General features: G+C 33.9%; 1 protein-coding gene across 1 annotated transcript in view; it reads right to left on the bottom strand.

Annotated features, from left to right (window-relative positions):
• Positions 1–22,856, bottom strand: part of LOC111617886 (retinoblastoma-like protein 1) — a 133,897-nt gene that overhangs the window by 83,033 nt on the left and 28,008 nt on the right. The window contains exon 4 of the mRNA XM_023359235.1: positions 7,595–7,659. Within this exon, the coding sequence (XP_023215003.1) occupies positions 7,595–7,659 (65 nt within the window). The remainder of the gene's footprint in view (positions 1–7,594; positions 7,660–22,856) is intronic.

The following is a 22,856-nucleotide window of genomic DNA, read 5'->3' on the forward strand; positions in this document are numbered from 1 at the left end:
GAACGGTACACACTCGGTAAGTAATCCTATAATTTTTTGTTTATAGCATAGTTTATACAGATTATTCCCAAAAAATTATACGTGTTTTGGAAATGTTGAGTGAAATTAGTCTAGAATCGGTTAATTTTATAGAAGAAAACCTTTCAAACAGCCTTAGTCCGTAAACTTCACAACTATCGGGCTGCGATTGACTCATGTATTTAATCATTCCTACAACGTAAAATTCGATTAGCGTGGAACGTATCTAAGCATTATAGGGGGGGTCTACTGTATAATACAAAATATAATAGCCTTTTGTTGTTTGTAAAGATTTACAGAGACATGATAAAACCATCCTAAATTCTTTTTTAATATTTTTAATTAAGTGTTATTAACATAATAATTTTATGTAAAAAATTATTATTTATATGAAAATTTTCAACTGAATATTGTAAAAACAATACATAAAATTAAAAACTTCAAATTGTTAGTTACATATAAACTTACACGTGACGTGTCGTTATTAAAATCACTGATTCAGTTAAGCAGTGTTTCCATTTATACTCTATTTCCACTTAAAACATCAGTCACAACTATTTAACTTTGTTCTAATGCAATTAATTATAATTTGAAACAAGATTTATATATAAATAATATATTTTGTGCTATTTGTGCACAAGAGATACAAAGCAAGACAACAAAATATGTGAATCCCATTAAATTTAACTGTATCGTTTTGTTGCATGCAATATAAATAGAGCAAGACAGGGGTTGTGACACAGATCCTATTTTTTTGTCTTGTTACAGCAATAGAATTTTTCTTCCCTGATTTTCAAACGGGGCATTAAACTTCATTCCAGTAATAAAGTGGATGTAGATGTGAGGATCCGAATCCAGACTTTCAGTATGTTTATATCATTATCTCCTAACATTGCATCGTAGCTAAACTCTTGTTAAATAACTTTCACACCTGGGAGCAAAACATCTGTTAAGTTCTAGGGCCTGACATCAATGCTTTCTCATCACGTCTCAACCTAATATCTCGATTTCATCTGTTCAATATAGAACAGAACAACAAAGTTAGAGCAGCCGTTGCCCCATCCTAGAAGAGATCAGTCTCAAGCTCCATATCTTTTTACGTGTGCACTGTGCTTTTCACTGCATTAACTTTGTCATCCATCAAGCTTATTAAGTGTCTATTATTTGGATTAACGTCGTCACCGAACCAGAATACTTGATTGCCTAACTGGACTAACTTCATCGTCAAGAACGTCAAGACCTACTAGCGAATCACTAAAAACTCCAGGTATTTATCGCCATGCGCAACTACTGTAAACTCTCTCTCAAGACCCACGGACTTTAAGTTAACTCCGTCTAATAAATATAATATCCATCATAACCAATGTATTTAAATCTATCATGTTCCACTCGATACATTGTATGTCCTGTATTACCCCTTTGTTACCTATTAAACAGTTGTTACGTTAACTCTTCTCTGCGTAAGTCACTTCCAGTGCGTTGTCTCTCCCTCCATCCTGAACTCGATCACTCCATTACGCAACTGCTCACATGACCTAGTTAGCGCGGCTTCCGTGTCAACCAAGACATGGTGGTATCATCCTGACAGGGCATCGAAGAGGTGCCGACCCTTTAGTCACATAATAATTGTATTGGGTTGTTTGGAAAGTAAGTTCGTTTTTTCCGTGGAAAAAAAAAACAATATTTTTATAATAAATAAATATTTTGTTGAATTATATATCAACCATTTCGGTCAAATACCTGTTGTCATCGTTTCTGGTAGTAGCATGATTTAACATTCATAAAAGTTTTGATCGTTGCTTACAAAAAACTGATCCAAGTGATTTTTGACATTGTCATTTCAAGTAAATGTCTTACAGTTAAAAAAAATTTGTACAGACCAGAACAAGTAATAATCTAAGTGTGCTCGATCTGGCAAACATGGTTGGTGTGATAGCACGTCCCATCTAAGTTATTACTTTATTTATTCATTGTTTTATTGCACAAACAACATGTACATCCTGGTCCCACAGAAAGCATTACCAGGAAAATGTTTACATGGATAAAGTTCAAAGTACATACATAAAATAACAGAATAATCAAATTACAGTAAGATACGTTTGAGAGGGATTCCATCAAATAATAATAAGAACAAAATGAGGTTTAAAAAGAAGAGTATGTCCGCACAAATAATACTCAAATAGCATGCTGACAGTAATCAGCATGCGTATAAATACATAGATACAATAAACAATTTCATATAAATAACAAATCATTACGTCTAAGGTAAACGCACCAGTAGTGGACACTTTAAGGAAAATTTTTCGACTTTTTTGAAACTGGACCCCTATTTGGAAGCCTTATGGCTTAAAAGTTATATTGTCTGTTAGACAAAATCTTTCTTCACTCACTGTAAGGATTTTAATTATGTCAGTCTCGTCGAATACATTTTAATTTAATTTATTTTGTAAGGTTGAAAATGTTTCAGTAGTGGACATTGAAAAAATTGAGATATTTAGTAATGGACAGGCATTTGCACCAGTAGTGGACAAGGAATATAGAGATGATTATATTCAAGATGAAATCGTTTTTATTTTTCACAACTTGCAGAATTTGACAGTCTTTACTATAAAGAACAAGAACACTGTTAATTATAATGACAACTCATAATTTAATTAAATTAATTAAAATATCAAATTGTACAAATGTAAATTACATGTGTATAGTTTGTAATGTTTATATGAAAATTGAACTAATAAGTATTATGAAACATAAATATAAAACATTACAAAGTTAGTATAAGAAACTTTCTTATTTTGTTATTGTTACATTATTCTTAACGAATACAAATGTTGAAATAAATGAGATCAGTTTTAACATACTGGAATGGATTATTGTTACACTCAATATTAAACACTTAAAAATAATAGTATAAAACTGGGTTCTAAGTTACATTTAGGAGAACTCAAATATTAACGTCAGCATAGTTTAAGGAAATATTGTTGCATTGTTAATTTGTGTTGAACTACTTATCTATGTCAATGCCTTTCGAGAATTGACAGTGACTCTCTCTTCCAAAAATTAGAGGCTTAGGAAGCCTCAAGTCAATTTGAGAAATATTTATCGTTTGTACATCTTTTTCATTTTTAGCAAATACGCTTTTCATCCTATTTATGGAATTAAACACAATCACTTCTGCGATATTATCACTGATTAAACTGGTAATTTTGCACACACATTTGTACTTTCTTTTCTTACCAGACAAGGTGGCAACTACAAAATCATTCTCATGCAGGATGTTTGATTCCCTTTCCTTTTCAATGGTATTCCGACTGTGTCTTTCGGACATATCCTTCCTCCGAGTCCAATTTAAAGTCCCTTCAATACTTTCTCCCCTTTCTTCTGTATCTTTCGATTCCTTAATTGCTGAACTTGGTCCAATAGTTTCGTTTGAAGGGGGTTCAATATTTTCCTGAAACTGCATAATGTCGTCTTCTTCTTCTTCATCTTCCATAGTGTCTTCTACATCTAACGTAACATCGTTTGTACTACCACCATCCGAGGGAATCCAAGAACCTTCATCTTCTGATGATGTCTCTTCCTTTCTCATTTTCTTCTTTCGTTGCTTTGTAGTCTTCATTTTCATTTTCATAGCTTTCTCTTCAGCTTTCCTTTTATTCTCAGCAGTCTGTTGTTCTTTCTTTCTCTGTCTTGCCAAAGCTCTCTCCCTTTTCAGTTCTAGTTCCACTATTTTCTTCTTTTCCTTATTTTCATAATATTCCTGCCAAGCTTTTGACGTAACTACAGAAGGTATGATTTCCTTTTTCTTCCTTTTGTTAGTGATTTCCCTGGGTTCTGACCAGAGAAGTGACCTTTTGAAAGGACTAGGTACTGTTTCAGAGATCTGACTGTTATTGCGGCTATTGTGTGTACTTGTGGCAACAATGGTATTGCCAGTGTTTGAAGTACTAGGTCTTTCATTTTGATAGTGGTAGTCATTATGAATATCATGAATATATGAATCACTAAATGCACTGGTGTTACTGACATCATTTATCTCATGGCTGCGATTGATTTGAAGTTTCAACCGTCGAATCTTCATGTTCTGATTCATTATTGTTGAAGGATTTGCTGTTGTTTCCAGCTGTTACTTGATTCATGATGTCTGTCTTCATCTGGTGCCATAAATTGAACAGGGACTTGTCTGTAGCCTCAACATCTTCAAAAGAAACTACAGTCTCAAATAACCCCACTTTCTCAGGTCCCATGTATATTTTTAATGTTTCAAAACCAACTCTTACATCACTTTTCGTGAGAGTACTGTCTGACTTCTTCTTGCACATTATTTTCCTACTTAGCATACCGGGTGCTGTAGGATCCCATGGCACCAAACCATGTTTTGTCCACTATTGAAACACCTCATTTCAATAAACGGACATTCACGGTTTAATAGTGAACACCCCCTGTCCATGACTAGACAGAGTAACCAAAAAATGCTTGAATCAATACTGTATGTTACTTAACATTAGGTGATTTAATTTTTGACTTGATACTGATTAAAAGTGAAAAGTTCATTTTCACTAGTTGTGGCCACCTCTTGTCCACTACTAAAAATATACGATATTTTTGTTTCATTAGTGGACATCTCATTCAATTGACTTGGAAAATAAAAATACTATCAGGAAGGTCTTAAAACATACCAACGAAGCTCATATTAATAGTATATCACCAAAAAACTTCCGTGAAACTAACTGTTAATACAGCAAGCGTGATTTAAATTACCTAGACCTTAAGGAAACAGACAGCAGACTCACTTGTCTTCTTATATCAGCAGGAATGCCATCACTAATGAGCGCGGGAAAACATCCCATGATGCACTAGAAAAGGATCAGTGCGAGTTACCACCACAAGAGGGTTCTGTCTACTGAATGATTTGTATGTTTGAACAGTGAAGCCATCAACAACCTTATTACTCATATTTGAAGTTCAAAGTGTCCACTACTAACGCAGTGTCCACTACCGGTGCATTTACCTTACAATGCAAATAAATAATATTTACATTAAAATAAGTATTTTCATAAATAAAACAGAAACAAAATGTAATGTTTAAAGTGGAATGTTGACAATTATTCTGTATATAGATAATTATACATAATTACAAATAATATTCATACATCTCAAAATGCATCCCTACAAATAATTCGTAATATAACAAAATAATATGCCAACAAACTAGTCAACAGACAGGTGAATACAGAAAGATTATATTTACACATTTTAAAACAAATTATCAATAGAATAAGTATTTTTATATAAAAATAAAATTAAGGATGGGTGACATAACACCAAAGAGCAAGTCCTCAATTGTATATGGTGATATGTGAAAAACAATAGAACCTCTTCGCTAGTCTATTGAATGCTTGCTAGACATCTTCGCTCTTTAGAAGGAACACAAAGCCAGATAATATTTCATTCCTGGAACAGGAAAATAAGTTCCGGTCTTTCTTGTTCCAGGGCTACGCAGTCGTAAATGTAATGTAGGGCACCATCTTCAACTTGACATAGTGGGCATAGGCGAGATTCCTTATTCATAAATCTGCATAAGTAGCTTGCAAACTTTCAATGGTTAGTGAGCAGTTGTGTAGTGTAAAAGTTTGCAGAGAACCATTATAGATAATAAAAATAATTTATATTAGGAATGAACTGAAAAGTGTGGCCATTATGATAAGAACTCCATCTATTTTGCAATCTAAGTTATAACAGTTTCTGACCAGTTACCAAACTTGCGTGAAATTTGACATTATCGTGGTAAAACACTACACCTGTTTTGTTGATATTCTGGCCGCCTTTTCTGTTTGATGGTATTACTCAATTTGTTTACTTGATGGCAATACACTTTCAAATCAATTGTTAAATTGTCTGGTAAAAGCTCTAAAAAAAATTCCCATAAATCCCATCAAAGAGAACATCTCTCCTTAAGAACATGTGGAACCCATATATCAAGCTTTGAAACAAAACCAATTTGTTTCAAGTAATCATAAACGGTTCAATCTGAAAAATTTAATCTTTTAGTAATTTCACGTGTTGTTATTTGGCAGTTTGCTTCAATCAGTACCTTTATTTTGTTTTCATTGGCTTCAACTGGCCATCCAGAACGTGGTGCATCTTCAATATTGAAATTGCCAGAACAAAATTTTGTAAACCAGTTTTAGCACTGTCATTCTGTCAACACATCTTCTCCATACACGTCACAATTTTTTTCTCTCTTGAACAGCATTCTTACCTTTTCGATAATAAAAGAGCAAAATATGCCGAAAATGCTGCATTCAATCTTCCATATTTGATGAGACACAAAAAATAAACAATTGCACAAAATCAAACAAAATTTTTTACAAATAAGCCTTAAAATGCTAGCTGTCAAAATATATAGTGATAATATGATTTAGAATGAAAATGGTGGGAAAAATACAACTAATCTGTCTAGTGGTAAAAAAAAAAAACTTACTTANGCCTTAAAATGCTAGCTGTCAAAATATATAGTGATAATATGATTTAGAATGAAAATGGTGGGAAAAATACAACTAATCTGTCTAGTGGTAAAAAAAAAAAAAAAAAAAAAATTACTTTCTGAACAACCCAATAATTTAACACTTTGAATGGAGTCACATTTCCAAAAAACAAAAGTCAATGAAACAATCTTCAGTCATTGATATGATAAAAATACAAGACAACTGTTTAGTTCAATACAGATTCCACGATAATTGTATATACAAGAAAAATACCCTAAAGCTCTACAGCACTATATATCAGATACACACACAATGTGACTTTATCTCAAATAACACTGAATGATCAGAAGGTTTGGCCTGCAGCATCCAAATTGTGTTTCAACCTAACTTTACATTTTACATTTTCCCCACTGTGTCCTGACAAAACTTATTCTATCAGAAGAAAACTATTCTCTTCTTTCTGAAAATGATAAAACACTAATTTGTTTGATTCTAACATTCTGAACCCAAAACTTTCATTCCAATCAAACTCTTTTTTGAATCCTCTCTTGCACTTCTGTTCTTTTTATTCCACATTTGACACTCCACTTTTTAATTTAAATGTTAAGTTTACTTAATAAAATTCTACAGAATTGTGCCTCAATACTAACAGATGGCTATTTAAAATTTGATATTTTATTTTTAATATTTTAGATCAAATTACATAAAAATAATTTTAAAAATTGTATTATTACCCAATTAAAAGTTTTTATATGGTTAGAAAGTGGACAAAAGGTAATTTTTTTTTATTGATATAATGTCCAAATTTACAGAATTTTAGATTAAAAAATGGAATTTAACAGATTCCATGACTACTGGACATAGTAGAAACCACGTAACTCCCTGGGGGTTAAAAAATGTTCCTAACAAATTGGAAGCATACAACAGTATGCACTGGTAAAAAATGTAAAGAAATATCTAAAACATTCAAAACTGTGTATAACTTATTTAATTTTGCAAAAGTATAAAAGAATCTGGTAATCCAGACACTGATCCTGTAAGTGCTAGATTAATAAATTTCTATCATATATACCTTTAAAACTACTTACCTTTAACTCTAATAAATAAAGTCCAACAAAATGAAAATACATCTGATGCTGTACATGGCAGTCTTCTGAAAAGATTCAAATTTTGCCAAAATAAATATTAACGTATTAAAAAAACAAATTACACAATTCAAGTAAACATTTTTAAACATATTTTTACAACCATTCATATTTATTTTAACCAAGTACAACTGATTGAACTTGGTTAAAATAAATATACCTTATACTTCCAAGCAAAAAGCATTTGCTCGGAAGTGTAAGGTAATCATTATTCACACCAAACAGAAGAAATGCACTTGATTCTATCTTTTGCTTGAAGCATTTGCTTTTACTTCTACTTCATGCTTTTTAGCATTTCCTTTGTTTTTATTCATATGGGCCAATAACTGACCTTTCCGTAGAATGACTTAGTAGGTGTGTCACATTTCTGCACAAGTGTAACACTCACAACAGTACTAATCAACAATAGATTTGCTAGGACTGCTGAGTTTTAGTTTAGTGTCAAATTGAGTGTGTGAAAATAGCAAGTTTAAAAAGAAAAGCTAAAACTTTACACCATAAAGTAGTGATAATTAAAGCTGTTGATAGTGAAAGAAAAAAAGCAGATATGTGCTGAAACATTGATTTAATAAATTCTACATTGAGAAAAAATTTTTAAAACGTTTTCAAGATGGCAAAGGATCAGTGAAAAAAAATATATTGATGGTTCGTTAATTAGGTGGTTTAATCAATGCAGAAATGCCAATTTACTGCTAAATGGACCAATATTTATGCAAAAAACAGAACAATTTGGATGATTACTAGGTGATGCTAATTTTAACCATTCTAATGGACGATTAAACTGTTTTAAACAAAGACATGAAATACGTTTTGGAAAAGTGTGTGGAGAAGCAAAACATGTAAATCTTCAAGACACTGAAAACTGGCCAGAATTACAAGACATATGAAGATAAAGAAATTTACTATACCAATGAAACTGGGATTTTTTAAATGAACTTTTACCAGTTATGGCATTTAAGTTTAAAAGTGAAGTGTATAAGGTGGAAAATTTGCAAAAGATAAAATAACCACACTTGTGTGTGCTAATATGACTGGTACAGACAAAAGAAAACTTCTTGTAATAAGAAAATTTGAAGAACATTAAGTTTGTATTCCTTGCACTAGCATACTTTAAGAAGCCTTAAATATCAAATGCAGATAAATTCTTCTATAATAAACTATTAACATGGAAAATGATAATAAAATGGCAATTTATTTATTAGACAGATGTTTTTGGAGAAAGCATAATGTAAATTTAGCTCTCTGACAGAATGCCCAGCTCGGGCTACAAAATAAAGCACGATAGCAAACTTATGTACATAATATTATTTACAATGGCAGTGCTTTGTGGCCGAGTACAGTAGTAGCAGTGAATACAGTGGCAAAGAGTGAAAGAGCTGTATACATTGATCAATTACATAGAAGATTACATTGCAGAGATAACTTAATGATGAAGCCGGGAGAACACTGGAGAGTTTGCATAGTAGAGAATTTTTGAGAGTAAGACTGGGGTACAATGAAGGGAAAGTTTGTCCCTGTATTAATTTTGTTTGGTGGCATGAGGGTCTTCAGGTATCCTTACACGGAACGGATCCAGGGCGGCAGTGTCTTTTAAAAACTTGTTGACTGCGATGTAAGATTCTCGCTTCTGGATAAGTGTTTTATGGTGGCAAGGCCAACTGTAGTTGTTCTTGAGGATTTTACCTATTAGTGCAGTTCTTTGATGTTCAAAAAGTTTACAGTCCCACAAGAAATGGTTAATGTCTTGAACCGCTGTGCCGTTGCATGGGCAAGTGTCACTGTCCTTCAGGTTAAACCTTTTTAAGTAGGCGTTGTAGTTACCGTGTCCTGTGAGAAGTTGTGTTAAACGGAAGTTAGGGACGAAAAATTTGCACCTGAACCTTTCCCTAATGTCCGGGAAAAACTTATACGTTATTCTTCCAGTAGTGGAATTGTCCCATTCCTTTTGCCAATGCGTTAAGGCCAAATCATAGGCCCAAGACTTGATCATAGAGCTCGGAATCTTAGTGTAGCTGTACTTTAGCGATGAGCTGGCAGCCTTCTTAGCCAGCTGATCGGCAGCCTCATTCCCAGGGATGCCGGAGTGGCTACGGACCCATTTGAAGGAATAAGTGTGCTGATGGCTATTCGTTTTAAGGATGCGATGAATTTTAAGTATGTTCTCACCACGCTTAAAAGGGGTGTAAATGGAGTTGAGGGCGGTAAGGCTGTCAGTGTAAATACAGATGTCACGCTGTCGATGAAACCACTCTTCATTCACGTAGGTTATTGCCTTTGTAATTGCCAGAATTTCTGCTTGTGGTACTGTACAGTGTGGTCCAAGTTTAAAGGCAGATCTGTGCGTCTGATTGTTGCTGTGGTTTATAAGAAGAAAAGCCGCTCCTACGCCATCCTTGTTCTTTGAGCCATCTGTGTAAATTGAAATATCTGTATTTTCAGTTTGTGGTAGGCGATAGTCTCGAAGCCAGGGATATTCATGGCTATTTTGAATGTCATAATTTTTGTTTTCTATCTTGTAAAGCATTAGGTCATTTTTAAGGTCTTCGTTTATTAAGGTAAGAAAGTCATTGCACTTGGTACAAGTATCAACCATATGATTATTGATATGCCAAATCCACATGTTCATCCTTGCTTTGATATGAGCTGGAATTAGGCCTGCGATCGTAAGGAGAGCCGATGTTGGGGCAGTTCGATAAGCTCGGCATATGCGAAGAGCAGCGACCCTCTGCGCTTTTAGGAGTTTTTTCTGTATGTAAATTTTCTTAGTGGCTAAGGCCCAAATTGGCGAGGCGTAAAGAAGTATCGGCTCAATGGCTCCTAGGTAAATATGGCGGGCCGCTGTATAACCCACTCCCCATGTATTTTTTCGCAATACTTGATAGAGCGTTGGAGACTTGGGCCGCTTTTGCACTAACTTTTTCGACATGTTTTGTCCATTGTAGTTGTTGGTCTAGAACAACGCCTAGATATTTAAATTCTGTGACTCTGGGTATCTTGTGTCCATTTATTTCAATTCTTGGGCTTCTCTGGAGTGGGGTTTGTTTGGCAAAAATAATGTAGGAACATTTGTTGTAATTTATCGGAAGTTTGACATTTTTACTCCACTCTGCCACCCTGTTCAAGATGTCATTTCCAATAATAGGAAGGTTGTCACTGTTTTTATTTGATACCAGGATAACGGTATCGTCCGCATAACCCTGGATTAAAACATTACTGTCATTGAGTGAAGAGAGAAGATCATTATGTACTATCGTCCAAAGCCCAGGGCCAGCAATCGAGCCCTGGGGGCAGCCCTTGGAAACTTGGTGAATGTGTTGGTAATTGTTGAAATACGCGCCGGCGTAACGATCTTTCAGGAAACTGCTGGTGATGAGAAAAAGATTGCGTGGGCAGCGGTATGTTCTAAGTTGATTTAGAATTGTTGGCCACCATAAGTTGTCGAATGCGCCTTGAAAATCTATTGATATTAAAAGCGTGTGTTTCCTATTTTCTTTTGCTTGTTCAATATATTCAACGATGTTAGTTAATGCTGTGATGGTCGATTTCCCCGGAGTGAACCCGTGTTGATGATGGCTGAGTGTATCTTTTGCTCTTAGGTAACGAAGAATTCTGTTATTGACTAGTCTATCCAGAGCTTTCCCAATGATTGACAGAAGACTAATTGGCCTGTAGTCCTTTGGTTGTTTAGGTAAAGCGTCAGGCCGCTTATTAATGAATTTCACTGATGCAAGCTTCCACGGTTGAGGGAAGTAACCCAATTGAAGGAATCGGTTAAAAATAGCTACAAAGGTTGTCTGAATAGCTTTATATGTTTCTTTTACCATTTTTCCAGATATCTGGTCGATGCCAGGTGCCTTATGAACATTAATTAAATTGATCGCATGGGAAACTTCGCAGAACGTGAATGGGTCGTCATCTGGTTCATCAGGTGGTTCTCTGTAGTTGTTACGTGTTTGGTGGTGGAACTCATTATCGGTACTTTCATCGTCGTTGGGAAATGATATTTAAATAGCTCTTTTATAGTATCTGGCAAAGTGTTAGTATAGCTTCCATCACTGGTTGTGACAGCCGAGAGTGTGTTATTCTTGCTTTTCTTTTTGAAAGCTACATAGAAAGGATCTGACCAAGGAGTGTTAAATTGGTTGCAGTATTTACGCCATGCTTGATTCCTTTTCCGGTTAATTAAAGTCTTATACGAATTAAATTTTTCAATGTATTGGGCCTTTTGAATAGCCTTCAGGTGAATGTTGTTTTGACGAAAATAAATTTTGCGAAGTTTTCGTACTTCCAGCCTGTGTTTGTTTAGATCGTCATCCCACCAAGGGACATTGGATCTTTTCTTGGTTGTTTTGGTACTTGCTTTTCGATGGCAGTAAAGAATAGTCTCACTGAGCTGTTGCACGGTGTTATCAATTTCGCTTTCGCTCATTTCAACGATGGGAGTATTGGTGTACCAGTTGATACGAATGAGATCCCTGAAGAGCGGCCAGTGGGTGCGGAATCCGGTGGTAACATTTTTGTTGTTTGGAACCTGGAGATTGATGTGGGTTTCTATGTAACGATGGTCACTGGCGCTAGTAATGTCGAGAGTTGAGCAGAAACTTACCGTAGGTGCCATAGAGGAGTTTGCCAGAATGACATCAATCCAACTTTCTCCTCTCGAAGAGAAGAAAGTGGGGAGCGGACTGGAATTACAGGAGGTTAAGTTCAGGGCTGCAATTAATTCTTGTAGGCGATAGCCTCTAGGATCTTCACTCGGACTTTGCCATAAGAAAGACTTTGCGTTAGCATCACCACATATAACCCATGGGCGGTCAGCCACAGTCTTACTGATTCTGTCGAGGTCGTCGATAAGTGAATCTATATGCTCAAGTGGGGAGCAGTAGATTGATGATATGAAAATAACAGTATTATTAATGACCAAAGATCCGGTAGTGACATAGTTCGAGGAAAGTTGTGGGGTGAATTGCATGTTTAGACCAGTGTTCCGAATCAATATTGCAGCTTTGATTTTCGTGCAAAAACCTTTGGATGGGATGGTCTTCCAGCCAGTAAAGTGAGGGTAATTGTCGTTGTAGAGATAAGGTTCTTGTATGGTAATAAGATCAGAATCCAATTGTTCAGCAGTCTTAATAAGAAGAGAGGACGGAGCCTTGCCCCGCTGCAGGTTAATTTGAAGTAATTTTAATTGATTGGTCAACTGTGTTGAAGAGGATTGATGGTTACCAGCCATAATTGGTTCGGCTGACCGTGTTATATTTCATTTTATAAGTGATAGGGCATGCAGGATCGAAAGCGTTATGATCCGTTCTTATCTTCTTATCTTCCGGTTGGTTGACATTAGCCTTCTTGCAGTTAGTGCAACATGGTGTTTTTTGTAGATAGTGGCAGTCAGCGTAACGATGGTTCTTAGCGCATTGACTACACCGTTGGGCTTCAGAACAGTTGATGGCATAGTGATTATAGCCGCAACAATTGTAGCAGCGGATGATCGGAATATAGTCATCCGCCTTGATGTTTTCCCATGCCAGAGAGAGATGTTTGTTGGCTATTATGAGATTTCTGATAACGGGTGGAACCGCAATGATAACGTGTCTGCAATTTTGTTTAATTTTCCCTTTACGAAGATTTGTACTGATTCTGCTATTTTTTAATAGTTCTTCCTTGTTTATTTCCTGAAGGAATTTGTTCTGCTCATAGGCTAGCTCGATTAATTCTTCATCCTCAATAGAATTTGGGACATTCAAGAGAATAACCCTTGGTTGTTTTCCTGAGGAAATTGTGCATTTTATCTTTCCTTTAATATGATCAATATTGTTTATTGCATTCATTAGGTTTTGTCCCTCTTGTTGAGTGCCTACACGGACACAGAAGCCATCATTCTTTATGTCTTTAATCGCCTTAATACCCACTTGTATCTGGTGCGGTTTAATTGTTTTTAAGACAGTAGACTTAATCTGTTCTATATTGGGTCCTTCTTCGGAGTCATTATCTTTCTTGGCGTAAATTAGGACTGCATGACTGCTGCTAGTTCCTTCCGTGTTTAATTTTTTACCAAGGGTTTGATTTATGACCTTTGTGGTAATGCTTGGACGGATTCCGTTACTATTTTGAACGACTGCAGCGTAGGATAACTTATCTGCGTTAGTGTTGGTAGTGGTTCTGTCTTCTCCACTGGTATGAACAATAGGTCTATTGTCTCCATAGGAATTTATAGCAGGTTCTGGTGTTTCACGAGATGATCTGAGTTCGCGGAGGATGCCATATAGTTGAGCAACGCATGAGTGTAGTTGGGTGACCCTCCTCCTCACTTCTTTTCTCTCATGAGTTTTTATAGCTGGGGTACAGGACGCAGGAAGGATGTTTAAAATCCTTCCGAAGTGGGTGCTGGCCTCCGCAAGAATATTTTCTTCGAGAGGAACAGACGTAGCAGGCGTAGCCGGTAAGTCACTACCGTCACCCAAGACAGCCTCGAATTGGGATTGAGAATGCTGATCTACAGAATCCATTATGTGTAGAGTATCCAGGGGGAAAAGGAAATAAATCGTTGAAATAAATTCCTATCGGAGTTTCTTACAGAGCCAATAAACACACAACTTAATCGCTCTAGCTCTCTTGTTTCCAATTAGGGTCGAATGTAGTGCTAGCACGTGGTTCTTTGTTCCACACACAATTTCCGGGCCTAATAACTCTCCAACGGAAGGTCGAATGAATACGAAATGCGGGGGTATATTTCCACCCGTGCCCCTAATGCAAATGCCCAAAAGAAGTAGCCAAATCGTGGTCCTACTGTCCAAAAGATCGGGAGAAAGTGCTTCGAAATGGCTGACCGGGGACACCACGTGGCCACGGCACAAAGGTGGCCGTAACTTTCTGAAGACTGAACCAATTCAAATAGAATAAACAGCGCTCGGTAGTTTATACCTTCCCGAACGAAATGACACAAAAAATACTCATGAATTCCTACTATATCCGGAGAAAAACCAAACCAAAGGCGGAGCACATACGCAGCACGTGTTTACCCGTACGGCGCCCTCTAGGGTCTTTTTTTTTTTTCTAGCTCTCTGACAATAGCAAACTGTTTTTGTCATGAAAAATTGTGTAATAGCCAAACAGCTATAACATCTATTGATATTGATGTGACAATGATTATATTTCTCTATCAAAGTTTATAACACTTCAAAGTTTAGAAAAAAGTGAATTTTTGTCATCTGCTGCTACTAAATATGAAAATATAGATGGAGATTTAATAACTTGGATTTATTCAGATACAGATATTGTCAAGCTAATTAAATCTTCAGAAAAAACAATGTGGATAAAGAAAATGAAAGAAACAACAGACACAGAAGATGCCATAAACTGAGGAAGATTGCAATGCAATAAGACTTTTAAAAATATTTTACAGATCTCAAAGATTTCATCTAAATAATGAAAAGAATGAAGATATAGAAAATAATACTCATAAGCAACTTTTATGTAAAAAATGCCTACAAACTAAAATCACTAACTGAATATGTCATTTTTTGTTTTTTAATAGTTTATTCTCAAAACTGGAAGTTCCATCATTACTGAAACTTTGATAAGTTTGTGTAAATTAACCCATCTAATAAAAATAGTTTATTTGTAAACATTTAGTTTTCAGTTTTATACATACAGTAATATATACATATTAAATTAGATTATATTTTATAATACATTCTTAAACATAATCAGCATTTTTGTATTGGACTGAAATTATGATTCCACATATAATAACACTTGGTTATAACGTCAAAAAATTCCACTCTCTTCACTGATATTATAAACAAGTTCAACTGTCTATATGTATAGGATTGAACTGAAAGTTTGTTTGGATTTTAGAGAGAAATAAAATACAGTAAAACTTTGCTTAACGAGCACCTCACACAATGAACAAAACAAATTGTGGAAAAATGACTCACTTAACGAGTGACAAGGAGAGGGGAAGTCCTGGATTGTGTTCATGCTCCATCAGTCTGTGTTTAGCACTCGTTCCGCTAGCATCTTAGGGTCGAGTTATAAACTCCGTAACATAACCATATCCGTAAATGTTTGCTACACTGGATATCTACAGCAATAGTTATAAAATACCATAAGGCCATTTCCTTATCCTTTAAGGAATAAACTTTTTTTACAGCTTATGAAGCTGTACATCATGAGAATGTACAAAATCATCGACTGACGTTGCCAGATCTAACATTATAATTATTTATTCATTTTATCATGTTTCTATTTTTTTTATAACCAAAGTAATTCTTATCTTAAAATTTTATATGTTCAGAAGTAGCAGCATTGTCAGTCAAAAGATATGTTTCAATCAATTTGTTGCTTCCAGCACAACTTCTGATTGTATAGCGACTGACTTAGTGCATGCGCAGTTCGTCAATTCACCGTATCCCTACCGTAAGTTTGGTCAATCCAAACTTTTCTTACCAAATACGAAATGACCATACAGTTACATTACGAAGTTTATAACTCAACCCTTAGTATCGCTTGTGATCACACATTTTTCCAAACTTGTTTGCAGGCATATTACATATAAACACACCAAACAATATATATAAAAATAAACACTCCAAACAATATGCCAAATTCTTGGGCTATGTAAAGGCTATAATTAAATACAGTAAAATTTTCTTTGAATACATGTTATATATGAAATATTTGAGTATTTTTTTTGGCATGGAACACATTATCGTATTTTACATTCATTTATATGGGAAAAATTGTTTTGCTTAACGAGTGTTTCGCATTACGAGTAAAGATTCTGGAACAAATTATGCTTGTTAAGCAAGGTTCCACTATATACAATTTTGGAATAAATATAAACCTTTAATCCACAATGTATTCACCCTTCTGTTCAATAACCTTATGCCACCTGATGGGTAGTTTCATAATTCCATCTGTGTAGAATTGGATGGGGTTTCTGACTGAAGAAATTATCAATGTGATTTTTGATATCTTCTAAAGATTGAAATTCTATGCAATTTAAACTTTTCTGCAACAAATGAAAAAGATGGTAGTCTGAAGGAGCAATATCCAGAGAATATGCAGGGTGACTCAAAGCATCCCAGTTAAAGTCTAGAAGTTTTTGATGAGCATTCAATGATATGTGTGGACTTACCTATCATGATGGAATACAACTCCACATCAATTTGCAAGTTATAGATGTTTTTGAAGCACTGCAGCCCTCAATTCATTAAGTTGGAGACATTTATTGGAATTAATTGTTTGGTTGTTGGGTAAAAGCTCATAATAAAGAACAGCTTTTCAATCCCACTAAACTGATATCATTACTTTTCTGGGATGCAAACCAGCTTTAGGTTGCAGCACTAGCAGATCACTTGGCTGGCTTATTCCAAGATCTCATGTCGAATATTGTTGTAAACAACCCATTTTTCGTCCCCTATTATTAATCACTTTAAAAATCATCTTCAATGCATTTTAAAAAGTGAATCACAAACAGAAACACGCTCAATAAGGTTTCATTCACTTAACTGATAGAGAACCCAAACATCATAACAGGAAGTGTATCCAAGACAAGCCAAGTGTCTGACAACAGATGTTTGGGATATTTTTAAGGTGTCTGCTATCTCTTGTGTTGTTCTATGCTGATCATTTTGGTTTAAAGCCATTATGGACTCATCTTATACAGTTGAGGGCCGTCCTGACCGAAGTGTATCTTTGAGAGAAAAATCTGCTGCCCTAAATTTTGAAAACCATTTCTGGCATGTTCAATCAGTAACTGCATCCTCCCCATATACAATACATATCTTCTTTTGAGTTTTTGTCACATTTTTCCCTTTTCAGAAATAATAGAGCATGAGATGTTGAAAATACACCTTCTTATCTTCCATTTTAATGTTTTTTTTTTCTTAAAAGATAACAAAATTTTAAAAAATAACTGTAACTAAACTTACATATTAAATATACAAATATTCGTAATGCCCATCTACATAAGTAAAAACTTGATAAGCATGACAGAAACAACACAAATGAGTGATTATCTAAATACCTGAATGAACTTTCAGTTCAACCCTATACATAGTGAAAACTTGATAGTTTTCTACTGTTGATCTATATTTCATAAAAAATAAATGTAAGTGTAATGAAACAATTTTTCATATATAAATATGTTTATTAATAAACCTTCAAAAGTAGTAAGTAACAACAATGTAACAATTTACATTGTTGTTACTTACTACTTTTGAAGGTTTATTAATAAATGTATTTACATATGAAAAATTGTTTCATTGTTTCAATGTAACAATTTACATTGTTAACAAGTTTCTTAATTTTCTAATAACAGCAAAGAAAATAAAAATATGTAATATTTAAAACATAGGAATGGTTTAGAAGTTAATAAAGATAAGCAAGAGGAAAATTAGATCCAGTTAGCATTTTAGATAGTAAATATCAGGTTGTCAAGGCAAATTTAGACATTTCAATTTTGTTCTGGACTCTACTAGAAAAAAATGTTGTATAACATTCAACATTGGTACATAAGTAAAGTAACCAAAGATCATTTCATCACATATTTCATTGAAAATAAATACATCAGCAATGTCTGATAATATGAAATTTTTGAAAAAAATATATTTGTGTGCTGTTGCTCTATCATTTCAAATTTCAAAAGTGGCCATAACACAAAGGCTCACAATCTCATCTGAAAAGCATTTCTTAAAGCATTCATGGGTAAACAGGTCAACCAGTTGTTGCAAATGTCAAAGGACTGATAATGCAAGAGGTGATCTGCATTTGTTTGGCATCATCACATAGAGCTACTAACTAACATCAATGTCATGAAAGAATTCTACTGGGAACAACTGGATCATTTGAACATCAAAATCAAAGAACTTTGTCCAAAAATTGACAGTCTGATATCATCATCATAGTGTCCAGCATATAGAGCAACGATGGCCTTAAAATTGGCCAGTGTGGGTTTGGAGGTTCTACCCCATCCATCTTACAGCCCAGACTTGGCACCAAATGATTATTGTCTATTTCATGCCCTGCAGAACTCTGTTGTCAATATAGTTCTGCAGGGCAATTTAGTTTAATGTCAATACCAATTACTCAAGACTTTCTTCAAAGAAAAACCCATCATTCTGTGCTTACAGGATTGAAAGTTTGCAGCAAAGATGGCAAGATGTAATTGATATTGACAGTGATTACCTACAAGACTGAACTGTAACAGTAAATTGAAACAGTGTGATGAGAGAGTGAGATGACAGTGATATTGCATTTCTTACTGAAATGCAATATATTGTTGCATTTGAACAAACTCATCTTAACTCTACAAAAGTAAATCTTAGATAATCTATCTATCAATGATAGTAATACAGAAAATAAAAATATAATAAACAAGGTGTGTAGAGCAGATTAGCAAAATATATTAAATAGTAAATGATACTTTTGGCAGTAGGTACAGGTACACTCTGATGCATGTTTGTTAATAAAGGAGTGAGTATACATCCAATATATATACAGTAGAACCTCCATTATCCGGACCTCCATTATCCGGATTTTCGATTATCTGGATTGTTCAAAATAAACAAAAATTTTATGAATTTGCTGATTTGCACTTGGCGAATTACGACACTGTTTATATACGTGATGGAATTCATAACTTTTTTTGTTTCAACAACGTCTTATCCAGCACAGTGGTCGTAAACTCTTAAATATATTTTACGTAGTAATAAAAATATAACTTGACATACGTATTTATAAATAATTTATATTCAAATTACATCATTTCTATGACCAAGGGCATCGTAAGGCATGGACGATGTGGGCCACCTCCTATGCCTCGCACCTCTAAGGTTTATGCATTACTTAAAAGCTGCAAACGCGACAAAAAAATTTTACTCTTCATAAAACGATAAATAGTTTATTAAATTTTTATTCATAAAAATGCAGTTTCAACTACTTTTTATTTTATAAAATCCGTCTTCTTGCGCCACCAGAGGGCCTTTTAAACAATAGGTACTGTTACCATTGGTAAGTAGTAGTCCAAATTCAATATGAACGTTTGTTTCTTGAAAATTTGATCACGATTTAAATACAGTAGTATTTACTTTTAATGTTACCGATATGTCATCAAAAAGAAAACGTGTTGTATTATCATTAAAAGACAAAGTATTTGTTTCGATTATCCGGATTTTTCCTTATCCGGACTACCTTCATCCCCAATTAGACCAGATAATCGAGGTTCTACTGTGTATACATATATATATATATAGACAAAATCAAACCATTCTGATTATTAACTCTCATCCAAATGTATTTAAAAATTCGTGTGTGTGGAAATATTAAAAGTATGCAGTGTTTGAAACCCTATATTTTTTATGACTGTTGAATTTTGTAGCTATTGTAGCAGCATATGTATTAATTACATTTTTTACATGTACAGTACTTCTGGTTTTTATACCTTCTTTTTGTGTACAATATATACAACATTCATCCACCTCATACACATCTATATTGGCTAGCAAATTTCTTAGATCTCAGCAGATATTCCAGCAAAATCTGAGCAACTTTGTCAAAGAGCTGTAGATACAATTTTTATTTCTGTATGTCAATGAATTTTTCTTAAGTAAGATTTTCCCAGTGTTTTCAACAATATAATTACTTCTGAGATTCCAAAGGCAGAGTTTTTACAGACAAAAAATGCTTTGAGCATCTGATCTTTATTAATCTATGTTTCAGAAAAAAGTTACCAAAACAAAATAAAAATAGAACATTCTAATACAGACGTGAAAAAGCAGGAAAAAAGTGTTTATATATAGTATGCAAACTGTATAAAATTAAATTAAAACTAAAACTTTTGATACTATGTAAGAAAGCCAAAACCACAATGGGAAGGTGGTGTCAAATGTATTTTAACATTTTTCTATTAATTGTAAATAGATGCCTAAATATTTAAGCAATCACATGGGACTACTTGGAACAGAGTTGAAATGTACACAAAATTTAGTTTTATGCCATATCTGCTAACATGTAACTACACATAACACTGTATTGCATTATTAAAAAATTTTATAAATTGAAATTTTCTTTTCTTTTTCTCCTCCAAATCCACAAATTTTCAAACTGAAATACTAATGTCAAAATATATTTTCAAAAATATTTTCTATTTATGTTTAGTCATATCATCTGAAATGTGTCTATCAAACCTGAAGTCCAAATAGCATAAATTTTATGTCACAAAACTACGACTTCAGTTTATGGCTGAAATTTATTTATTTAAACAAACAACACACATTACTGTATATACAAACATAAATGCTAAAATAATAATCTTTAAAAAATAAAAAATACTGAAAAACAAAATTCCAGAAAAAGTGTTCATATTATTAATGAATTTTTTAATCAAGATATTTATTAAGCATAACATTATACATAAACACAACTCAACTACACCTTAAGTTGCTGAGAAAAATTTATTTAAATGTAACTAACATTTTTGGCCTATTAGATAGACCATCCTCAGGTTAAATGAGAAAAAATAACAGTGTTCTAAAAAATAGAACATATAATTTCAAATACAAAAATAATGGAAGATACGAACACAACAAATTCAAATACAAAATTAACGAAAGAATTATAACAATATATACATGTATAAATATAAAATAATAATCAGATATTATACTATACATCACGTAATAATACTATATATAAAATACCAAAAATGTAAAAAACTAAGGTATAAGTTAGGAGTTCTTAAAAAGCTTTTTAACTAAGTATACTTCCACACAGATGGTAGCCCTTCTGAGTCCCTTGCATTAATGCACATATCCTATAGCTTGCCCTTATAAATTTCACGCAGTAGTGAGACTTGTTCTTTAAAGTCTCATTACTGCATTATCTTTTCCATATAAATTGTCAGAATCCAAGGGCAGGGGACCAACTTTTATCCTGGAAAAACAGTTACATAAATTTCTCACCTCTCAGCTTGAGAATAGTATATTGGTGACACAGGATCTCAGAGTTGTGATTAAAGAGGTAGAAGATCTAGTGTTAAGGGATGATGAGGTGGGAACTGTATTGGACTATGAAAGCTTATATCCTTCTATTAAAATCAAATCCTGCATGGAAGCACTTTTAGAATTCATGCTCAACAAGAACTCAAATTTAGTTCATTAGACTAATGAGGTGGTAGAGCACAATAAAGGTGAATCATGTTTCACCTTTAATGGTCAACCATACAGGCAAAAAAGAGTAGTCCCAATGGGAAATCCAGTATCAGGAATATTATGCAAGCTGGTGGTGAGAAAACTAGAAGAAAATGTTCTTTGTGATTTCAAGAATAATATAGTATGTTTTAAAAGATATTTAGGCAATGTCTTTTTACTATGGAGGAATGACCAAAAAATTAATAAATTTATTGGTAAGATCAATAACAACAATGACAGCCTTAAGTTGAACAGAAAGATTGAACAGAAAGGTTCCTCAAGGATACATTTTTCAGACATAAATATTGAATCCAAAGAAGGGAATTTTGTCACTAGTGTGTACATCAAACTGACATATAGCCCACTTTACATCCTGTCACACTTGAATGATCCTTACCGATATAAACTGGCTGCGTTCCAAGCTCTCATTAGAAGAGCCTTTCTGTATTGTAATAGTGTAGTAGATGGACAGATTGAGATCAACATAATATTGCAGGTAGCCAGAACTCTAGGATACAGAGCAGATACGATAAAAGGAATGATTATAAGCTATAAAATAGACACAGCAAAGACTCTGTGCAGCGATATCGGTAAAATCACAAAGTTCATGTACAATAGAAATATAAAAGCCATCATGAAAAAACTTTAGACCAAAAAAAGTCCAAAATGATTTTGAAAAGTGTTCTGAACATCTATAAGATATTAAGGAATGACAAGGACAACATTAATAAAATAGGAAAAGCAGGAGTGTACAGGATTCCTTACAAAAACATGCAATTAGGAATCAAGAAAAACTATATTAATGTTACTACAAGAAATTTGGGAATTACAATGAAGGAGCACAAATATAATGTCAATAATGGATCCTATGCCACAGTATATTCTCAGATGGCGCAGACTGAAGGTTCCATAGTAAAATGGAAGGAAGCAGATATTGTTAAGTCCTTACACTACCCAACTTTAGTCATGAGTGCAGAAAAGATTGAAATTTATAAGGACAAGCTACAGGT

This window comes from Centruroides sculpturatus, unplaced genomic scaffold (genome assembly GCF_000671375.1).
Source record: "Centruroides sculpturatus isolate CEXI.00-Female unplaced genomic scaffold, Cexi_2.0 scaffold215, whole genome shotgun sequence".
Taxonomy (NCBI): domain Eukaryota; kingdom Metazoa; phylum Arthropoda; class Arachnida; order Scorpiones; family Buthidae; genus Centruroides; species Centruroides sculpturatus.